This window comes from Cajanus cajan, chromosome 10, assembly GCF_000230855.2.
Source record: "Cajanus cajan strain Asha chromosome 10, NIPB_CcT2T_4, whole genome shotgun sequence".
NCBI lineage: Eukaryota > Viridiplantae > Streptophyta > Magnoliopsida > Fabales > Fabaceae > Cajanus > Cajanus cajan.
This window is the reverse complement of record NC_138526.1, coordinates 46,570,118-46,589,884: the sequence shown is the minus strand read 5'-3', so window position 1 is coordinate 46,589,884 and position 19,767 is coordinate 46,570,118. Positions and strand designations below refer to the sequence as shown.

General features: G+C 28.8%; 1 protein-coding gene across 1 annotated transcript; it reads left to right on the top strand.

Moving 5' to 3' along the window:
* Positions 1 to 10,500: 10,500 nt before the first annotated feature.
* On the top strand, positions 10,501 to 15,219 carry LOC109811584 (uncharacterized). Its single transcript, XM_020375366.3, has 9 exons — positions 10,501 to 11,045; positions 11,292 to 11,478; positions 11,596 to 11,729; positions 11,830 to 11,942; positions 12,571 to 12,814; positions 12,968 to 13,120; positions 13,290 to 13,369; positions 13,465 to 13,514; positions 14,884 to 15,219. Exons 1-9 carry the CDS (start codon positions 10,641 to 10,643, stop codon positions 15,021 to 15,023), a joined length of 1,506 nt encoding a protein of 501 aa, XP_020230955.2. The 5' UTR covers positions 10,501 to 10,640; the 3' UTR covers positions 15,024 to 15,219.
* The last annotated feature ends 4,548 nt before the right edge of the window (positions 15,220 to 19,767 follow it).

The window sequence follows — 19,767 nt, the reverse complement described above, 5'->3', positions numbered from 1 at the left end:
ATCGTTTGTCCTTCTCTGATGAATTGGCTTTCATCGGTCATCTTGTTGATGACCTCGATCTTGTTATTATTGCCCTTAACGGTTTAGGGCCATTGTTCCGCGAATTCACAACTGCGATTCGTACAAGAAACCTCCCTTGATGTTTGATGAATTATTTGACAAACTGATAGGTTTTGAAATATTCATGCAGCGGGATGATCATCAACAAAAATGCTTCCTTGCAACTGCCAACTACATGACCCACTCTTAAAGCGCTTTTCGTGGGAAGAAGAAAAAATCACTTCCACAGCCAAAACATATGTTATCGTCTTCATGGCTACCCACCTGATCATCCTCGTCATCAAGCTAATCATCAAGTCAATGTTGTCAATTGCAGCGATTAGGATGATACTTCATGGCTTCTTGACTCTAGAGCCTCTCACCATGTGACAAATGATATTAATCATCTCTCCATCTCTAGCAATTACACTAGCTTAGATCAACTGCATGTTACCAATGGTTAGGGTCTTTCCATTAAACATTCTGGCTCAACTGATCTTGTCACACCCAACATCTCTTTTCGTCTTTCCAATACCTTGCATGTCCCATCCTTCATTTAAATTCTTATTTCTGTTTCTCAACTATGCAAGACTAACTTAGTGTCTGTTAAATTTTTCCCTTGGCACTTTTAAGGTAAAGAGCTTGACAACAAGAGCAGTTCTTTTGCAATGAAAGACTAAAGAAGACGTGTACAAGTTGCAACTCCCTTCATCTTCTCCAAAAATTTATCATGTCCATAGTCATCCTTCCATACAATTATGGCATAATCGTTTTGGTCATCCTCACCTTCAAGTTCTCAAACACGTCTTTTCCTTCAAATTTACTCCTACGTCTTTCACATGTTCAGATTATTTGTCAAATAAAAGTCATCAAATTCCATTTTTTAAGTCAACCTAGGCCTCTTGAAATAATTTTCTTTGATGTTTGGGTTCTCACCTCCATTGAATCAATAAATGACAATTTTTATTATGACATTTTTATTGATCACTTTTCTAAATATCCCATTAAGTTAAAATATGATGTATCAATCATCTTCCATGTTTTTAAGTCCTTAGTCAAAAATCAATTTGATTGAAAGATTAAAACCTTATATAGTGACAATGGCAGTGAATTTATCAAAGTAAGATCTTTTCTACAAAACATGGCATTTCCCGTTTAACCACTCCTCCATACACTCCCCAATATAATGACCTGTCTGAACGTAAACATCGCCACCTAGTTGAAAATGCTTATACCCTTCTTCATCATGCATCACTACCACTCACTTTTTGGTCATATGTATTACAAACTGCAGCCTATTTAATAAATCGTATGCCCGTCCCTATCCTCAAAATGAAAACATCCTTTGAAACTTTATTTCAAGCACCCCCAAACTACTCAAAGTTGTGAGTCTTTGGATGCTTGTGTTTTCCATGGTTTGCACCATACGCAACAAATAAACTTCAACCAAAATTTGAACCATGTGTCTTCATTGGATATAGCAATACACAAAGTGCCTATCTCTGTTTTCATCCACCCTCACAAAAGGTCTACACCTCTCATCATGTTTAGTTTGTCAAAAAAAAATTTACCCTAGCCACCGAATTGACTTCCTTCTCTCTTATCACCTATGTGCAACAACCTTCCCCACTTATATCTAGCCCAAATACTATCACCACACAAATAACTCTATCTCCTTCAGGTCCCACTTATGTGTCATAACCCACTATCCAACCCAACACTCTAATTTTAGATCATACCACTCCACTACCAAAAGTCGCTAATTCCTCTATTATCTAGTCAAGTTCACCATATCCTATCATCCCACCAAATCTTATCTTTTATTGTAACATCAATTTATATTCCAGTACTTTTTGATATGGTTGTTAAAAACAACCTTTCTCAATATTATAAGATATGTATCACAAGCATCGATAATCAATTCATAAAACTATTGTCCTGCATATGTGTGCATATTTATACACACTTAAGTTTATAGTTTATATGTTTCAATTTAGGTATGTATAGAAAACGATGTTTCTTATGTATTTAAAGATTATGATCACCAATAAATTTCACAACTATAAAGATCAAACCAAATCGAATGAATTTTGTATGCATAAGACACCCAGATTCAATTATATAAGTGACTATATTGAAATAAATAAGCTAAACTAGTCGAGGTTTAATTTTATGTGATTTAGCATGCAAAAATTTCCATATGTTCTTCAATGACTACCACGAAACAAGATTCATTCATATAGACACTTAAGTAAATCAAATGAACAATGTGTACATTAAGTACAATGATCATATCCTTTACTTCAAATAGTTCGTGAATTACAGGGCATTGGATTTTGAGAAGAAACAAAGATACTAAACTATACTAAACTAAGTTAGTCTAAAACTAAGCTAAGAAAGAAAAGAAGATGGCCAAAAAATCATATTCAGTAATCTCGTACACGAGAGCCATGAATGTAAGTAGTGGGTGTGTGTGAGTGTTTAAGTATTCAATTTCCAACCTCCACGAATGAGCCTAACTCATTTATTTATGAAAATAGGGAAGAGCGGTTATTTTGCACTAGTTCAACGTGTGATATATAACCGCTCTGCATTATGTGACGTGGATAACCACTCTCAACTGTTGTTAACCTCTCGCAACTACCCTCTCGATTTCTTAATACATTATCGAATGATTTCTTCAAGATCTTTAATCATTATATCGAACCTCCCTCTATTTTGAACATTACTTCGTTTCTGAATCCCTCTCCATTTCCTCACTCTTCTTCGATTTTATAAAATTTGAGTATCTTAAAATTTTACCCAAACAATATATTAACACATATCAAAGAAATAACACAACATTCCCACCATTAATATACCTTATTAGTAATATCTATTAGTAAGAATTTCATGTTGCCAATAGAATGGACTGTCACTATATCACTATACTAAAGCATGTATAAGGATATGATCAATCCGTAAAAAAATTATTCAGTCTCTCTTTTATACCTTCATCGAAATAATAGATTACTTTTCCATTAAAATATATATCCTTAGTGCATAAAAATTAAAAAATGTAATTCAATCACCGAATATAATGGATATAAAGAATGCTATATTATTATCTATGAATTAGAAATTATCCACCAACTAGTCAGTAGATTATGTAATATTAAATTTAATCTCTTTAAATAAGATTTTAGGTCAAGTATTGTGAAAGAAAAAAAAAATGTAATTAAGAAGAGAGATTTTGCTAAAAATATCCTACCTCACTTATTAAGGAGTCTATTCTTCTAATTAGCCAATTTGGATGCCACTCTATTAACAATATTAGTGAAGTCATCCTTGGTAATCCTCCCTTAAAACATGTTGAAACCAAGATAATTCCCCCAAATTATTCGTAAAGTATATATGGGTAATTCGTCAAATAGAATCTTTACGCCTCCCAACCACACCTTACCTTTTGAAGCATAAGTTGGGGACTTGTCAAGATTAACCCTCATACCTGAAACACAACAAAAATCATTAAGAATGTTGGCAATCAAGTGAGCCTATGATAATTTTGCTTTGGAGAAAAGAAGCACATCATGCACAAAAAGATAAATGGAAAGTTTTTGGACCATTAGTGAACAATTGAATCGGTTCCCAACTCCAATCCTAGACTATATGAGAGATTGTAGCACCTAACTGCTCCATGCACAACATAAACATATATGATGATAGTGAATCTCCTTCACGTAATCTGCTGACCAGTACAAAGCTTTGTTTTGGCTTCATTCCATAACAAGGATAAATGTGTGAACGCAATACCATGCATAATGAGAGATATAATTACTTTTCTGAAGTGAAATAATCCGAGCGTTTAAGATCAAACTTAAAAATAATATCCCCTTCCTTCTTTTTGTTGTTTTGCACGTGATAAATCACCTCATGTAAACAATAACATTATATCTTGGAATGATTTAATGTGAATTATAAAATTTGAAAATTAATTAATTAATTTAAAAATATTTTCAGCGAAATATTTGATTGAAAAATTTAATATATTATTTTTCGTTGTGATTGGTAGGCTGCAACAAATTAAGTCATTTATTTGAATAATTAATTAAAATAAAAATAAAAATAAGAGAAACATTGTCTACAACAAGTAACTCTCCTCTATTTATTCGTTATAAACTAAAACAAACATGTACCTCTCATGGAGCACAAGTGATAGAACTAAGGATAACCTAAGCTTTCTGGTGTAGGTTCCTTCCAATTATCACTTATCCGTTAGAAAAATGCTAGGTATATTTCATTTAATATAATCTTTAGAATGCACTTTTTTGATCGAGTGAAATTTATCGAATTTTATTTTCTTTGTGAAATTTTTATCTTATTTTTGATAAATCCTTTTCACACTTTTATAATTTAAATGGATAATAATAAAAGTATGTAAAAAAATATTATTGAGTAGTTTCTTATTCATCTAAATGCCATCCTTTTTTCTCTCTTTCAATCCCATTGTCATAAAAAAAATTTCTATAGAACTATGAATGATGGATTTTTTTATTATCAAAATCATATTATAATATTGAAAAATTAATAATAAAAAAAATAACCATATCATATTTATTATTAAAAACTGATACATAGGTTGGGTTTAAGCATGACAATCTAACCCGTCCCGTGGGTACCGCCCGAACTCGTCCCGATTTGGACGGGAAAAACTCGTGTTTATCAGGTTTGAGTTTGGATTCAGGTTTTTCCCAATTAATAAAATCGAGGGTGGAGGCAGGGACGGGGATGTTAATACCCACCCCGCCCCTGTCCCCGTCCCCGCCCCACTTACTAATATAATTAAAAAAATTATTTATATATATATATATAAACCAAAATGAGAAATATTTATATGTAAAACTTTGTATTATTTTACTTTTCTTTTATTTATTTTTTAAATTTTTTATATTTATTTAAAAGAAAAAAGAAAAAAAGGTAGGTGCAGGGGCGGGGGCAGGGAAACCCGAACCCCGTCAAGGATAATGATGGGTACCCAGATTTTACCCTCAGATGATATCGGGGACGGGGAATGTAAATTCCGCCCTCGCCTCTGTCCCTCCCTTCCCCGTTACCATGCCTAGTCGGGTTGGAACCAATAACATGATGAGATCCTCAAATCAAATAGTATTGTCTACTTAATAATTATTATGAATGTACATATCGTGGATTTAAAAAATGATAATTACAAACAAAAATAACCTAAGGTTCTAAGATTGAAAATGGGTTAAGTTGAGTCTAACTTAACTTAGTTCAATATGATAATATTTATATTATTAGTTTAAAACTTGATTCGTATTTAACATAAACTTTTTTTTTTTTCCAGATTGAACTTAACTAATTGATTCAAATCACAAGTCGAATTTTTTTAATGTTATACATTTCAAAATTTTAATTTATTAATATATTTTGGATTAAATAATTAATTATTTTTTTTAAAGATAAAATGTTACTTATTCTGTTAATATTTAAAGGTTACAAGATATGATTAAAAGGAGAAACAAAGTCTAAATAAATAAAAACTACATCTTACATAAAATATAATAAAAAATCTAATTTATAACATGAAATCTTAAGGTATTTTTTTTTATTATTATTAACTTATAACTAAGTTTTGAAGATTTTGTCAAATTTTAATAATTTAAAATTAAATAAAAAAAATTATTATATATTTATGTGATAAATAATTTATGTAATTCAAATTCTTTTTTATTTATTTATTAAATTTAAATTTAATTCTTTTAATTTGTAAATTAATTAAATTTAATAAATTAATTATTAATTATCAAATTAAATTTTAAATTATTTTTAAGTTAGATTTAATTTATTGGATTCTATTAAAATCACACGACTGGGCGTGGACTTTTCTTAAAATCTAAAATTATAATTTTCACAATTGATATGGCGGGTCATGCTTTCAAGCTTCAGAAACATAAAATACATTCATTCATTATGACAGGCATGGTACCAAAAATGATGTGCACACTTATTACAACCTTGCAATCTTCTTCCCCACACTGTGTGGAATAATTTTCCCTTTCAGATTTTTTCTCCTTAATAAATTATTAAAATATACTGATTAAATTTTTAAAAAATTTATAACTTAATCTTAGTGGTTATTAAACTATAGTAATTAACATTATTAAATTTCTTTAGAGTCTAAAGTTAAATTAAAATAATTACAAAATAATTTAGTCAAATATTTTCTAAGGATCGGCTTATTTAAATTTTACATTAAAAAATATCACACACTCAAGAATTATCTTAGATAATGAATTGTATCGCATCAACATCGATCTATTTTTTCCATTTAATCAATGAAAAAAAAACTTGACCAAAACATTGAACTATTATTTATTTATTTATTATTAATTTTAATTTTTAATAATTTTGTCATTATATATGTACGTTTTTTTATCCATGAGAATTAATCTGGACCAGCCACTGATTTTTTCATCATCTGCTAGTTGTTTTCAAGTTAGACCATTCAACAATGAAAAACATTACAGTGGAATAAAATAAAATAAAAAACTAATCAAATTCATACAAATTCTAAAATTCCAATTAATAATTCCTAAGCCAAAAATTTATGGAATTATCAATATATTTTATCTTTTTTTATTCAAAATTAATTTTTAAAGAGTTTTTAATTATAATTATGTTTAAATTCCTCAACTTTTGTTTTTTTTAAAAAAGAAAAAATAGAGTCAAAGACGATCGTAAGTCATAACTAGCAGATTTAAGAGATATTTGGAAGCACTTCCTTGTGAACTACGATATTTTTCAGTGTCTCTGAAGGATATGGGAAAGGTACGTATGTGAATATGATTAGGAACTAGAAAGCAACCATATAAACCCGTGAGACTTAAGAAAAGTAGTAGCAAATAGAATCAAGTGGAACTCCAAAATTGGGCATTGCACTATGATGGTGATAGTCATCGGTCTTTGGTTTTTGTCCATTATATATTCTCATTATTTGCTTAAGACAAAAATTGTGACAATATAATAAAAAAAAAATTTAGTAATATTTAAAAAATATTACTTAATTATATATAAATATTATTAATTTGCTTTTGTAATATATTGTCAAATATTGTATATAATCTATATTATTAAAGATTTTTAATAATATTTTTATATAATTAAATAATATTTTTTAAATGTTATCAAAATGATATTTTTATAATATTTTAATGATGTTATTAAATTTTTGTTAATTTTATAAAATGATAATTAATTTTAATTTATATATTTGATTAATTATTATGTTTTTATGTCTCCTAAACTCCTAGGAGTTCTTTAAGAGAAGGTTAAAAATATTTTTAATTAGTCACTACTAATTATATATCAAATATCAAAGTTCAATATGATTATTTATATTATTTATGAGTCATTCATTTATTCGATGTGAGACTTTAATTATAGTTAATAATTAGAGATGAGAGAAATATATTTTTTTTACTTGATGTGGGACTTTAATTTTATAAACAATTAGAAAATAAAAAAAATATTACTTATGTATAGTAACATTTTTCAAAAAAATGTTGCAAAATAACCTATGTGATATTTTTTTACTCGATATGAGATTTTAATTTTAAAAATAATTAAAAAAAATAACATTGAAATAAAAAAAATGTTATAAAAAATGTTATAAAATAACATATTTATTCAATATATAGTAACATTTTAACAAATGTAAAAAAAATAAAATGTTGCTAAAAAATTAAAATGCAGTAATGTGGAATTTGACTATGCAAAATAATACTATGCTTTTGAAGCAATCCTAAACAGAATAGGAATATTAGTCATGCATCCAAGAATTTTATGTATTTGGCAACAATCATAGATAAATTGTAACACTGTCATTTCATAATTATGTTATTTGATTTGATAGTTGTTGTTAAGAACTTTGGAATTTGGAGATGCTAAGGGCATGTTGATCTTTGGAGGGTTAGATCAAAGATAAGTGGAGTCGACTCAAAAAAGGTATAAAAGAAATATTTTTTAAAAGGAAGCTTATAATTCATGTTTCCTAAAACTCTAGAGAGAAGAAAGGGAGCTATTTCTTGTAGTTAAATTTAGAGCAGGATTGGAATTTGAGCTTGTGGAAGTAGAAGATTCATGACAGAGTCGTGCAAAGTTGCTCATTCCTTTTCTTCTTCTTCGTTGCGGACTTTCTCCAAGAAGGTAAGGGAAGCTGTGATTTTGAATTGTTGAATATGTTGTGGGGTTGAAATGTTGAATATGAATTGATTTTTGAGTTGATAAGAAGATTGGATGGTAAACATGAAGTTGAGAGGGTTTTGTGGCTTGAAGAGAAGTAGGAGAGATTGAGTTGATTCTTGATTTCTAATTGTTGCATGTTGTTTTTGATGATGAAATTATGTTGTATATGTTGTATAAATGTTGTTTATTGTGTTGCATGTTGTGGGATTTGTTGATTTTCAGGAGATTGGGTAAAATCGGGTTTTGCACAAGTGTAGAATTTGATATCGCATCGAGCACGCCTTTATAGCGCCAAGTGAGCCTTCAAAAGAGAGGTCTCTGTCTCAATCATGTCGAGCATAGGATCGGTGACCCCAAACATGAGGAGAGAGTCTCGTCTTGGGTTGGAATCTCACCAGGTATAAGTTGAATGGTATCAAACGTGATGAGAGTGACTCATCTCTGTCTAGATTCATGTGGGGTGCTAGAGTGTTTGGCGTCAGGCATGCGTTAGGTTGTCCCAACTACATTTGATTCTCTCTCCTCTTCAAATCGTGGGAGCGCGTGTTAATGTGTATGTGAGGCAACCTAGTCTTACTAATCTTTTATAGAGGGAATACTAACATGCGCATAACTTGTTAAAACTCATTAATTCATTATTATTTACTCTTCTCTTGAAATTCAAATAATTATCTATAATAATTACATTATAAAATATTTCTTTTTATCAATAACCCTTGTTATAGAAAATAATCCCAATTAATTAAATTAAATATTCTTTATTAATTTATTCCAAGAAAAGTTAGAATGTTACAATTTTTCCTCTTTTTAAGATTTTGTCTCTAAAATCACCTAAAGAAAACAAATTTGAATATGATTCCTGCATATGACTTTCCAGCTCTCAAGTAGCACTTTCCTCCGTGTTCCCTCCCTAAATAACCTTAACTAAGGGATGTCATTTTCTCTTAGTTATTTCATTCTCTTATCATCAATCCTTATAGGAATTGTTTCATAACTAAGATTATCTTTCAACTGAATGCTATCAGATTCAAGGATATGAGGGTCATGAATGCACTTACAAAGTTGAGATACATGAAAGACACTATGTAAATTAAACAGAGACAAAGGTAAAGCTATTTGGTAAGCTAATTCAACAATCTTCTTAAAGATTTGATAGCGACCAATGAATCAGAAAGTAAGTTTGTGAGATTTTAGTACTTTGTCAATATCAGTCCAAGGATTTACGTTAAGGAATACATATAATCTCTTTTTAAACTTAAAGTCATTTATCTTCTTATCATGGTAACACTTTTGCCTACTTTCAGTCACTCTCATCTTATTTTGAATTATCCTCACATTTTCTGTGGTTTGTTAGACTACCTTCGATCTTAACATGGAACTCTCACCAGGTTATATCCAACACAAGGATATCCTACACATTTTACCATAAGGAACTTTGTAAAATGTCATTCCAATACTGAAATATTATTTTAATAAAAAAATATAATTCTCTTGGTGTAAAAAAATTACATTTATCTTAAGTTAATATTTTTTTCATTCTTGACATTAATAAGACTATCAATTCTACCTTTTTCTTAAATTCTTATAATTAACTTTAATTAATGTGAGTGACATTTTAGATCGATTCTAATGAATAAAAAATCAAATAATACTTTTAATTTTTGTCTCAAAAACTAAAAAGTATCGTTAAGTGTGTGCATGAAAATCCTGGAGGTTATTTCAATTTAAATTAAATTTAAATATATTTTTAATCTTTTAAATTTAAAATAATTTTATTTTTAGTCTCTCAAATTTAAAATAAATCATTTTAGTCTCTATAATTAAAAAAAAAAAAAAAAAAAACAGCTCTAATCCTAATACTCAAATTTTAGTAAAAAAATTATCAAATATTATTACATAAAATCTATTTAATAGTATCATTGTTAGTAAAAATATTACATTAAATCTAACTAATATTGTAATATTATCTCAATCTATCACTTTCGTATATGTTATTGGTGATTTGAGGGATTAAAATAATATTTTTTAAAATTATAAGAATTAAAAATAATAATTTTAGAATTAATAAATCAAAAATAAATTTATCTTAAATTTAAAGAATTAAAAATATATTTAATCCGTTAAATTATAACATCGAAATTGAGATTTGTGTACCGTGTGCTTGCATTATATACTTGGAAAGAAACCGAATTTTTTGTCGCGCATTACATCAAGAAATCTCACCGCATGTACACAACTCAACAATAAACAGCGCATGCACTCAGGATCACATTCACATCTATATAAGGGCGTCTTTGATTCATATATGAACTACTAAAGAACATAACTCAAAGCTATTATTATTCTCCTTTGTTCCAATGGAACACCACCCTATGTCATTTAAATGTCTTATTTTCATCTTTCTCGTGTACTACTCAACCTATCTCACTGCATTATCGTTGAAAATTCCAAGGTTGAGTCCTATTGCTGAATTTGAAACAACCTTACGCGACCCTGGAAGCCTGGCTGCAACTTTGGACACACAGAACCTCACAACATTTTATTACAAACAGGTTCTTGATCACTTCAACTATAGGCCTGAAAGCTACGAAACGTTTCAACAAAGATATCTGATCAATTTCGAGTACTGGGGTGGTGCCAATTCTAGTGCCCCAATATTTGTCTACTTGGGCGCAGAATCACCAATAGATGATTCCCCTCAAGGCATAGGATTTCTCACTGATAACGCTGCTTCCTTTAATGCTCTCTTAGTATACATAGAGGTATTTATCATATACAACTTTAATGCCCTCTCACTGAAATGTGCGTTCTCAAATTAGAATTACATTATCACCTTGGTAATTTGCATAATAAAAGAAATTTATTAAATATTATAAGAGAATGAAATTAGATTATCACCTTGATATGTGCGTTCTCGAATTAGAATTAGATTATCCTTTTATTTTTCCAATATTCAAAGGTTTATTGAGTTGGACAAATTGTAACACTTGCTTTAAATTTCTCATCAGCACCGTTACTATGGGAAATCAGTACCATTTGGATCAAGGGAAGAAGCATTGAAGAATGCAAGCACTATTGGGTATTTCAATTCAGCTCAAGCAATAGCAGATTATGCAGATGTCATCATACATGTTAAGAAGACATTAAATGCCCAAAAGTCCCCGGTGATTGTGTTTGGAGGATCATATGGTGGAAGTTAGTCTCTCAAATCAAATACTCCTCATTCATATTATCATAGTGTTCCACTTAGTGCTCTGAGATTTTTCAATTAAATCCTACTTATGTTGATATTATTTTTTTATATATATGCAGTGCTTGCTTCATGGTTTAGGCTCAAATATCCCCACCTAGCCATCGGTGCTCTGGCCTCATCAGCTCCAATCCTCTACTTCGATAATATAACTCCAGAAGATGGTTACTTCTCTGTTGTTTCAAGGGATTTTAAAGTAATTTACCACAATTTGATATTAATCTTCCATTTATTTTTTTAATTTTCATAATATACATCATCAAAAAGGTGACTTAGAGATGAATTGGTACATGCAGGAAGCTAGTGAAACATGCTACCAAACTATATCGAAATCCTGGTCCGAAATTGACAGAGTAGCTTCTCAGCCAAATGGTCTTTCAATTCTTAGCCAGAGATTCAACACTTGCCGGTTCAAACACTATTGCTTAAACATGCATAACACTTTGCAACTCTTTTCTTAACATACTTTTGGTGTGTTTGTTTTCCCGTTTGAAATGCTCAAACATCCGTTTAATCCAATCTAACAAGACATAAACTTTTCCTTTCTGTTGTCTTAAAAATTGTGCTAACTAAAAAACAAATGCACACTTGTATATCTTATTGGTTGAAATTCTTGGAAACATAACTTTCATATTTAGTGCGTGTTTGTATAATTAGCGGCGGGCATTTCAAAGCAATAAAATGGAGAAGTATGAGTCTCGGTAGAAACGTATGTTTACCTGCATTAAACGGGAAAACAAACACACTGTAAGTAAGGCTCAAATGAATTTCACCCGACAAAAAAAGGTGTTAAAAAGGAATATTAAAGATTCATATGATTTTAGATATATGATGTTTCTTATTATATTCTTTTTTAAACATATATTTGTATTTTATTCGTATATTTAATAAAAAATTAATATGGTTTTAATCTCTTGCTTTTAATGATTCAAAGTATACTAGTTTTATAGTAAAAAAGAATGATATATTTTTGGAAACTATAAAAGTATTGGAGTTAAGATTGAAACTCCACATACTGACTCTGTCACTTTCTGCAGTCCCTTAAATAAGTCTTCAGAGTTGAAAGACTACCTGGTGTTGATGTATGCTGGTGCTGCTCAATACGATCAACCACCAAGATATCCAGTTACTGTGATTTGTGGTGGAATTGATAATTCTTCTTTTGGAAGTGATATCCTAAGTAAGATATATTCAGGTTTGGTAGCATACAGGGGAAACGACACATGCAAAGTTAATGGCCCTCCTATTGTATCCGAGACAACCGAGGGTTGGAGATGGCAGGTATTATTTGCATTTACAAGTGCAACATGTTTCATGTATTTTCTTTTCATTATGCTTGAGTTATTTAATTTGGTAATGGCATTTTATCAATTACATTCGTACACACTCATTCTAGTTGATAAAGAAGTAATATGAACTACTCCGTACATTCAGACATGTAGTGAAATGGTGATACCTATCGGTATAGTAAACAACAGCATGTTCCAACCCAACCCTTTTATCTTAGAGAGCTTTGCCAAGGAATGCAAGGAACTTTATGGTGTCTCACCTCGTCCTCATTGGGTCACTACTTACTATGGAGGCCATGTAAGTGCTTCTTGTTGCAAGCATCGATATTATTCATTCTCAAAACGGCTTTCTATATTAATTATAACTAAGATCAGGAATATTAAATGTTGTTTTCAACAGTAACATTAATTGATATTGACGCCATGATATATGCTTCATTGTGTTGTGGCTGATGCATGCATGACAGAATATAGAATTGGTCCTTCAAAAGTTTGGTAGCAACATCATTTTCTCTAATGGACTAAGAGACCCTTACAGTAGTGGCGGGTAAAATACAAAATTGATCTCAAATTGTTTCTTTTGGGTAATTGTTGGATGATAATATTTTTAAACACAACTTTGTATGAATCTTCTACATTCAGGGTTCTCAAGAACATATCAGACACTCTTGTTGCCGTCCATACAGTTAATGGTATGATGTACTTGTATTCTTATGTTTTTATTCATACTAATTATATTATATTATGCTTACATATTTTAGTTCTCTCTCTCACACAGCATAAATTTTGTGTGATTAATAACTCTTATGTAAAAAATGGAAAGAAAAAATGAGTTCCATAATTATACATCAATGATAATGCTAATTTCAAGTTTGTCAATTTATGTTAAATTAATATTTGACTAGTAAAAGTTACGGTTGGTAAATTAATATTTAATTATTAACTGAGATATTATGTTCATCATGTCTATGAAAAAAAAATGGATAATAATGATTTTAAGTTACGAATTTACTTAACTAAATAATTAATGTGATGTTAGAAAATTAAAGAAAATATACATTTTTTAATCATTAAATGGCATCATGTTTGAATTTAGAATTTTATTCATACTAGTTACATTATTATCTCAATTTTTCATTACTAGACCAATTATAGTGGTATAAAAAATTTCCAATGAATAACCTTATAATGAAGAATGAAAAACAATTAAAAGAAAAATAATGTTAAATCAATTATTTCGTGATATCCTCAATTACACAAACCATTTAATGCGGAGGTCAACAAGTGCAATGTTATTCCAGCATTATCTAAAAGTTTAAATTTTAGATATGTATACGCACTAAATATTTGAAAGGAAAATCGTATTTTTCATTGTGATTTTACTTGTTTAAACATAATTGTTTTTAGTAAAATACAAATGATCTTTAAAAACAAATAAAAACTCAATTACACAAAGAACAATAACTTAAATAACACAAAGTTATTAACTTATTTAAAAGACAATTTTACAAGTGTCACTGTTTTAAAGAATTAAAAAATTATAAATAATAAAAATTGTATATTTAAATTAAATTAAAATCATTCAATAAAATCTCTAGATCATTTTATTTTAGGCATACCCAATCTGTCATGTCACTTAAAAAAATCCCAACATAACTTGTATATTTTAATTTTAATTACTCACGATGAGATTTAATAGTTAGTATCTATTCTTTTTATTCTCTCAAAGAAAAATCTCACTAAATATATACACTTTATATCCAAATTAAGTTGTTCAAGACAATTTTAAACTAGTTTATAGTGCGTAAACAATAATAGACAATAAAAAAAATAAACTAAATTTTCATGTATCTACATGTATTGAAAACATTTAACATAAGTTAAAATTAGTTATATAACCTATATAGATTTTATGGATGTAGAATATAATTGACTTTCTACTTAGTCGCACCTGTTTATATGATTTTGTCGTATCACTGTTTTCATTAATGAACTATATTTTGTTTTTGAAGGAAAAAACAAAAATAAAACTAGTTTGACTGGTTGAGTTAACATTTTCAGGATCTCATTGCCTAGATATTTTGCGTGCATTAGAAACTGATCCAGTATGGTTAGTGGAACAACGGAAGAAAGAGGTCGACATTATCAAAGGCTGGATCACCCAGTACTACGTTGCACTCAATGGGACCTCAAAATTCTAGGATGAACACACGAGTTTAGAGTTATATATATTAACACATGTCAAAGAAATAACACAACATTCCCACCATTAATATACCTTATTAGTAATTTCTATTAGTAACAATTTCATATTGCCAATGGAATGGACTGTGTCACACTATCACTATACTAAAGCTTGAATAAGGATATGATATCAATCCGTAAGAAAATTATTCACTCTCCTTTATACCTTCATCGAAATAATAGATTACTTTTCCATTAAAATATATATCCTTAGTGCATAAAGATTAAAAAAATATAATTCAATTACTGTATATAGTGGATATAAAAAATACTATATTATTATCAATAAATTACAAAATTATTCATCAACTGGTCGGTAGATTATATAATATTGAATTTGGTTTTTTAAATAAGATTTTGAATTTACTTGTGAAAGAAAAAAAAATGATTAATAAGAGAGGTTTTGTTAAAGATGTCTCGTTAGATTTTTCAATGAAAATCAGTTATCAACAAAGTTGATAGATATTTTATACTAATAATATAATTATAAAAACATTAGAAATTCATCTATAAATAATTTTTAAAGTAATTATCATAAAAATATATAATATTATCCTATATGACAATTATAATCGATATCTTTATTCTTAGCTTTTAACTATTTTTTTTTTTTTAAATTATCTTCATTATTATAAAAGAAGACCTTATTTCTTCATTTTTTTTACAACAATCTTCATTTTTTAAAAATTATCTTCTTTTAAAATATTTCAAATTTTATAAATTAATTAGTTTTCTCTTTTATGTTCTTTAGTAGAGAAGTGAGAATAAAAATGAAGATTGTTGTAAAAAAAATGAAAAAAAATAAGGTCTTCTTTTTTAAGTTCTAAATAAAATTTAAAAAAAAAATCTTTCAAATAACACATACATATATATTGATAATAATGTTCTTTGTATTGATTATATATATATATATATATATATATATATATAGGCATTACCCACTGTTTGGAGAAAAGTAAAATCAAAATAATGTATGTATATAAATAAATAAATAAAAAAGAGGACCGTTAAGAAAATATTTTCTAACACATTTTTGTTAGTTAAAGTTTATTAAAAACTATGAAAACACTAGAGTGGTTCAACAAATATTATGTAAATCTATATTTATTCATGTAATTTTTAATAAATTTTAACTAATAAAAATAAATGTGTTCAAGAGAGTGTATTAGATGATAATGTAATTCTAATATTTCTCAAATATATAATTATGTTGTGAAAAAATTGTATTATTTTTTTTATTTTTATAAATAAATTATAATTTTTTTCTTATTGTATCACATTTTTATACCTAAATCGAAATCTGACATCTGATTATACAATATTACTATTTTGGATGTTATTTTTTTATGTCTAATAAATTTTTAACTCTTTTTAATATGTAATAAACTGTAAATATATGATAATCCAAAAATTTAAAGACTTTGTTTTTTTAATAAAATAAAAACACAAACTAAAACTTAAACTATAAAATATATGTTCTTGTACTATAAATTAAAATCTTTATGTTGAATAGTGAAGTTCTGATGGAATCATGCCTAGGAATGTAAGGGGTGACACACTAAAGGAGCCAAGAGGAATGGGTTAAGCATGAAGGTTTGGGCCAGTCAAGGCCCAATTTGAGCTCCACATGGGCCATCTCTTAATAAATTCATTTTTCTTATATTTTGTACATATTCTATTAGTATAGGTTTCACATATTTTGGTCTTGTATTTTGGACCACATAGATTAGCATTTTTTTGGCCATAGGCTTATTGGGCCTATTTTTGAGATTTGTGGGCCTTTGGGCTTTTGGTACCAAATATTGGGCTCATTTTGTTTCTTTTATTATTTCCTAATGTTTGTATATGTTTGGCCATTGTATTTAGGCCATTAGCATATGAATATTGAAGGAATACTAAAATAGACCAAGAAGTTAAAATCTAGGTTTCATTTAATAGTCATTTGAGATGCATTTGAATCACATGTTTCTTGCCAAGCATGGCTGAACATGTGCAGCTCCAAATACACTTTAAATGTCCCCTAAATGACATTTAGATGCATGGCAACCCCATATTCACGGACTAAGCACATGGAGCCTTGAATTTGAATTCAAATTTCCATTTGAAATTTGAATTTTTGGCTCCAATATTGGTTGGTGAAGTTAGTGCCACCTAGCTTGCTTCTAGGATCTATAAGTGCTTGTTTCTTCACTCTTTGTAAACACTTTTGAATATTTGAGAAATAAATCTTCAGATTTCTCTCTCAAAAGTCTCTCCTAAAAACCGTAGAAAATTCTCTCTTTAGGTTTCTACCAAAGGTGCTTCAACCTTTGCTTGGTTCCTCAAGCTTATACCTCAAGCTAAGGAGTAACCGAATCCCTTCCTTGCTTCAACCTCCATTGAAGGTTCCTTCATGGAGATTCAAGCCTTATTTTGAAGGTTGTCTCAAGAGTATTTCGGTCCTTGCATGGAAAACTTGGAAGAACATTCATCTTCTCCAAGTGCTTCCATCAAGTTCTCACTCTCCATTCCCTCAATTAAATATTTTTAACACACTTTCTCATCTCCTTAGAAAGTGCATTTCACATATCGGCATTTTTGATAATTAGAAGAAAAAAAATACTCTTAGTCTATCTATCCATTTATTTGATTATCTATAATTCTATACTTGCCTTCCTTCATAAATTTGAATGTTTATTTATTTATATATTTTTTTTTTCTTTCTCTTTATCTGTAATAAAGTTTAGTCATATAAAATAAGTATTTAAGACGTAGATTGTACAAGTTAAAAAACTATTTTTAAAAATATATAATTTTTTGAATTTTTATTATGAGTGATAAAATAGATCAACTTATCTCGACCAACCAAAAACAAACTAACTCGCCCATATTCTATCAGAGAAGTGACTCACAATTTCAACTGTCTCGTTTACTGGAGGGTTATGAGTCAACCTGCTTAAAAACTAAAAAAAAAAACACTTTTATTTATATATAATGTTTAATTAGGTACAATAAATTAAACAAAAAATATGAATAAAAAAACTAATTGGATACAACTTAATTAATATACATATATAATTATATATACTGTAATATTAAACATAAATTCAAAATAATCAAAACTAATTCTATTATTTTATTTAAATTTTGTACAACAATATAATGAAATGAACCCTGACAAAAAAATTAAAGTGACATAATGTAATAAAATAGAAAATAAGTTGGGAAATTGACACGTTCTGCCTTGATTTTTGTAAGTCAATTTTGATTTGGTAGGTTAAAAATCTGACTTATTTATGCTATAAAAAAATGTGTCAGGTGAGTTATATCCAACGCATTTTCTGATTTCTAACTTTAAATCTTAATAGATTCAATTTTGAGTTCTAATATAAAATAGAGTAAAAACAAAGATAATTCATCTTAAATTATCTATTTCATCCCGTGGTACACCGTTGCTGTATCTCCTTACCTATTACGTTCCCATTTGCTTAAATTTTAATCAAAGAAATGTGGAAATGTAAACTACACAACTAGGAAAGCACAATGCTTTAATCAGAGGGAAAATGGATCGTTTTATGACAATTCCACGAAAAGGAAGCATCCCTGCATATTTCAATATATCTACAAAGAGATCAATATATCTAGAGATATATGATTTGGTGTCCATATATATTTTTTAAATTTTTTTTAATCTTTTTAACTAATTTATTTAACTATTTCACTCTTTTAAAGTTAACTTAACAATTATTATTTTTTTATAGCGGAAGTAGAGAGTAACTATTTTTCACTAGTATATCTAAGGTGGATATAAGAAGGTGCTTTAACATATACATTTATTTCTTTAAGGGACAGTATATCTCCACCATAAGTTGATGTTTGGAAATTAAACCCTCTTCTGAAATGCAATATTTCTTTATGGAAGTTAACCAAATGGGTCAGTGGCCATGATTGCAATTTACATGTGAATCGCATGTGTGCTGAAGAAAGCACAATGTTACATATGTTGTTAGCGACTCTCACTGTAACCAATGTTTCAAGTAAGTGCATGAGAGCTCAGAGCATTAAAACATGGGTGGTGTTTTGTGTTTGGTGATTGCATCAAAATAGAAATGGTGGAACTGAAAAGGTTCCATCTAACAACACAAAATTCCCATTGAGTAAAGAAATATGCTTAATTTATCCTCAGCCACGTTTCACAATTTGCAGTGTTCAGTTAGTGTATTTCTCATTCCCCCTCCACTTTCTTCATCATGTTCCTGAACCACCATCTTTGCTGCCAAAAATGTCTTCCATCATTGCAATAAAGAAAAAAGCACCGAACATGATTGATCCGTTTTATAATAAAACTGGAAAAAGTCAGCTACCTAATCTAATCCGGTTAGCATAATTAAGCTTTTCACCGCATAAGCCTCCACTAGAGTCCACAGAGTAATTGATTTCATAAAGCATCTTGATTCATGTGCATTTGAATCATTGTACATGTTGGTCACAAGAGCTTAGTGCATGGTGAGGGAACTTGGTGCATGTTTCGGAGGCTGATATATGCATCTTCCCCCAGAACAATGTTGATCACGAGAATCATTTTTTTTCTTCCAAAATCACATTACCTGCTATATCAAAAACTTGAACTCAAGATCACGAGTTAAGTTAGAATAACTTCACATAAATTGATACATGTTCAAGATCACATGTTCTTGATCATTTCTTATTTATATATTCATA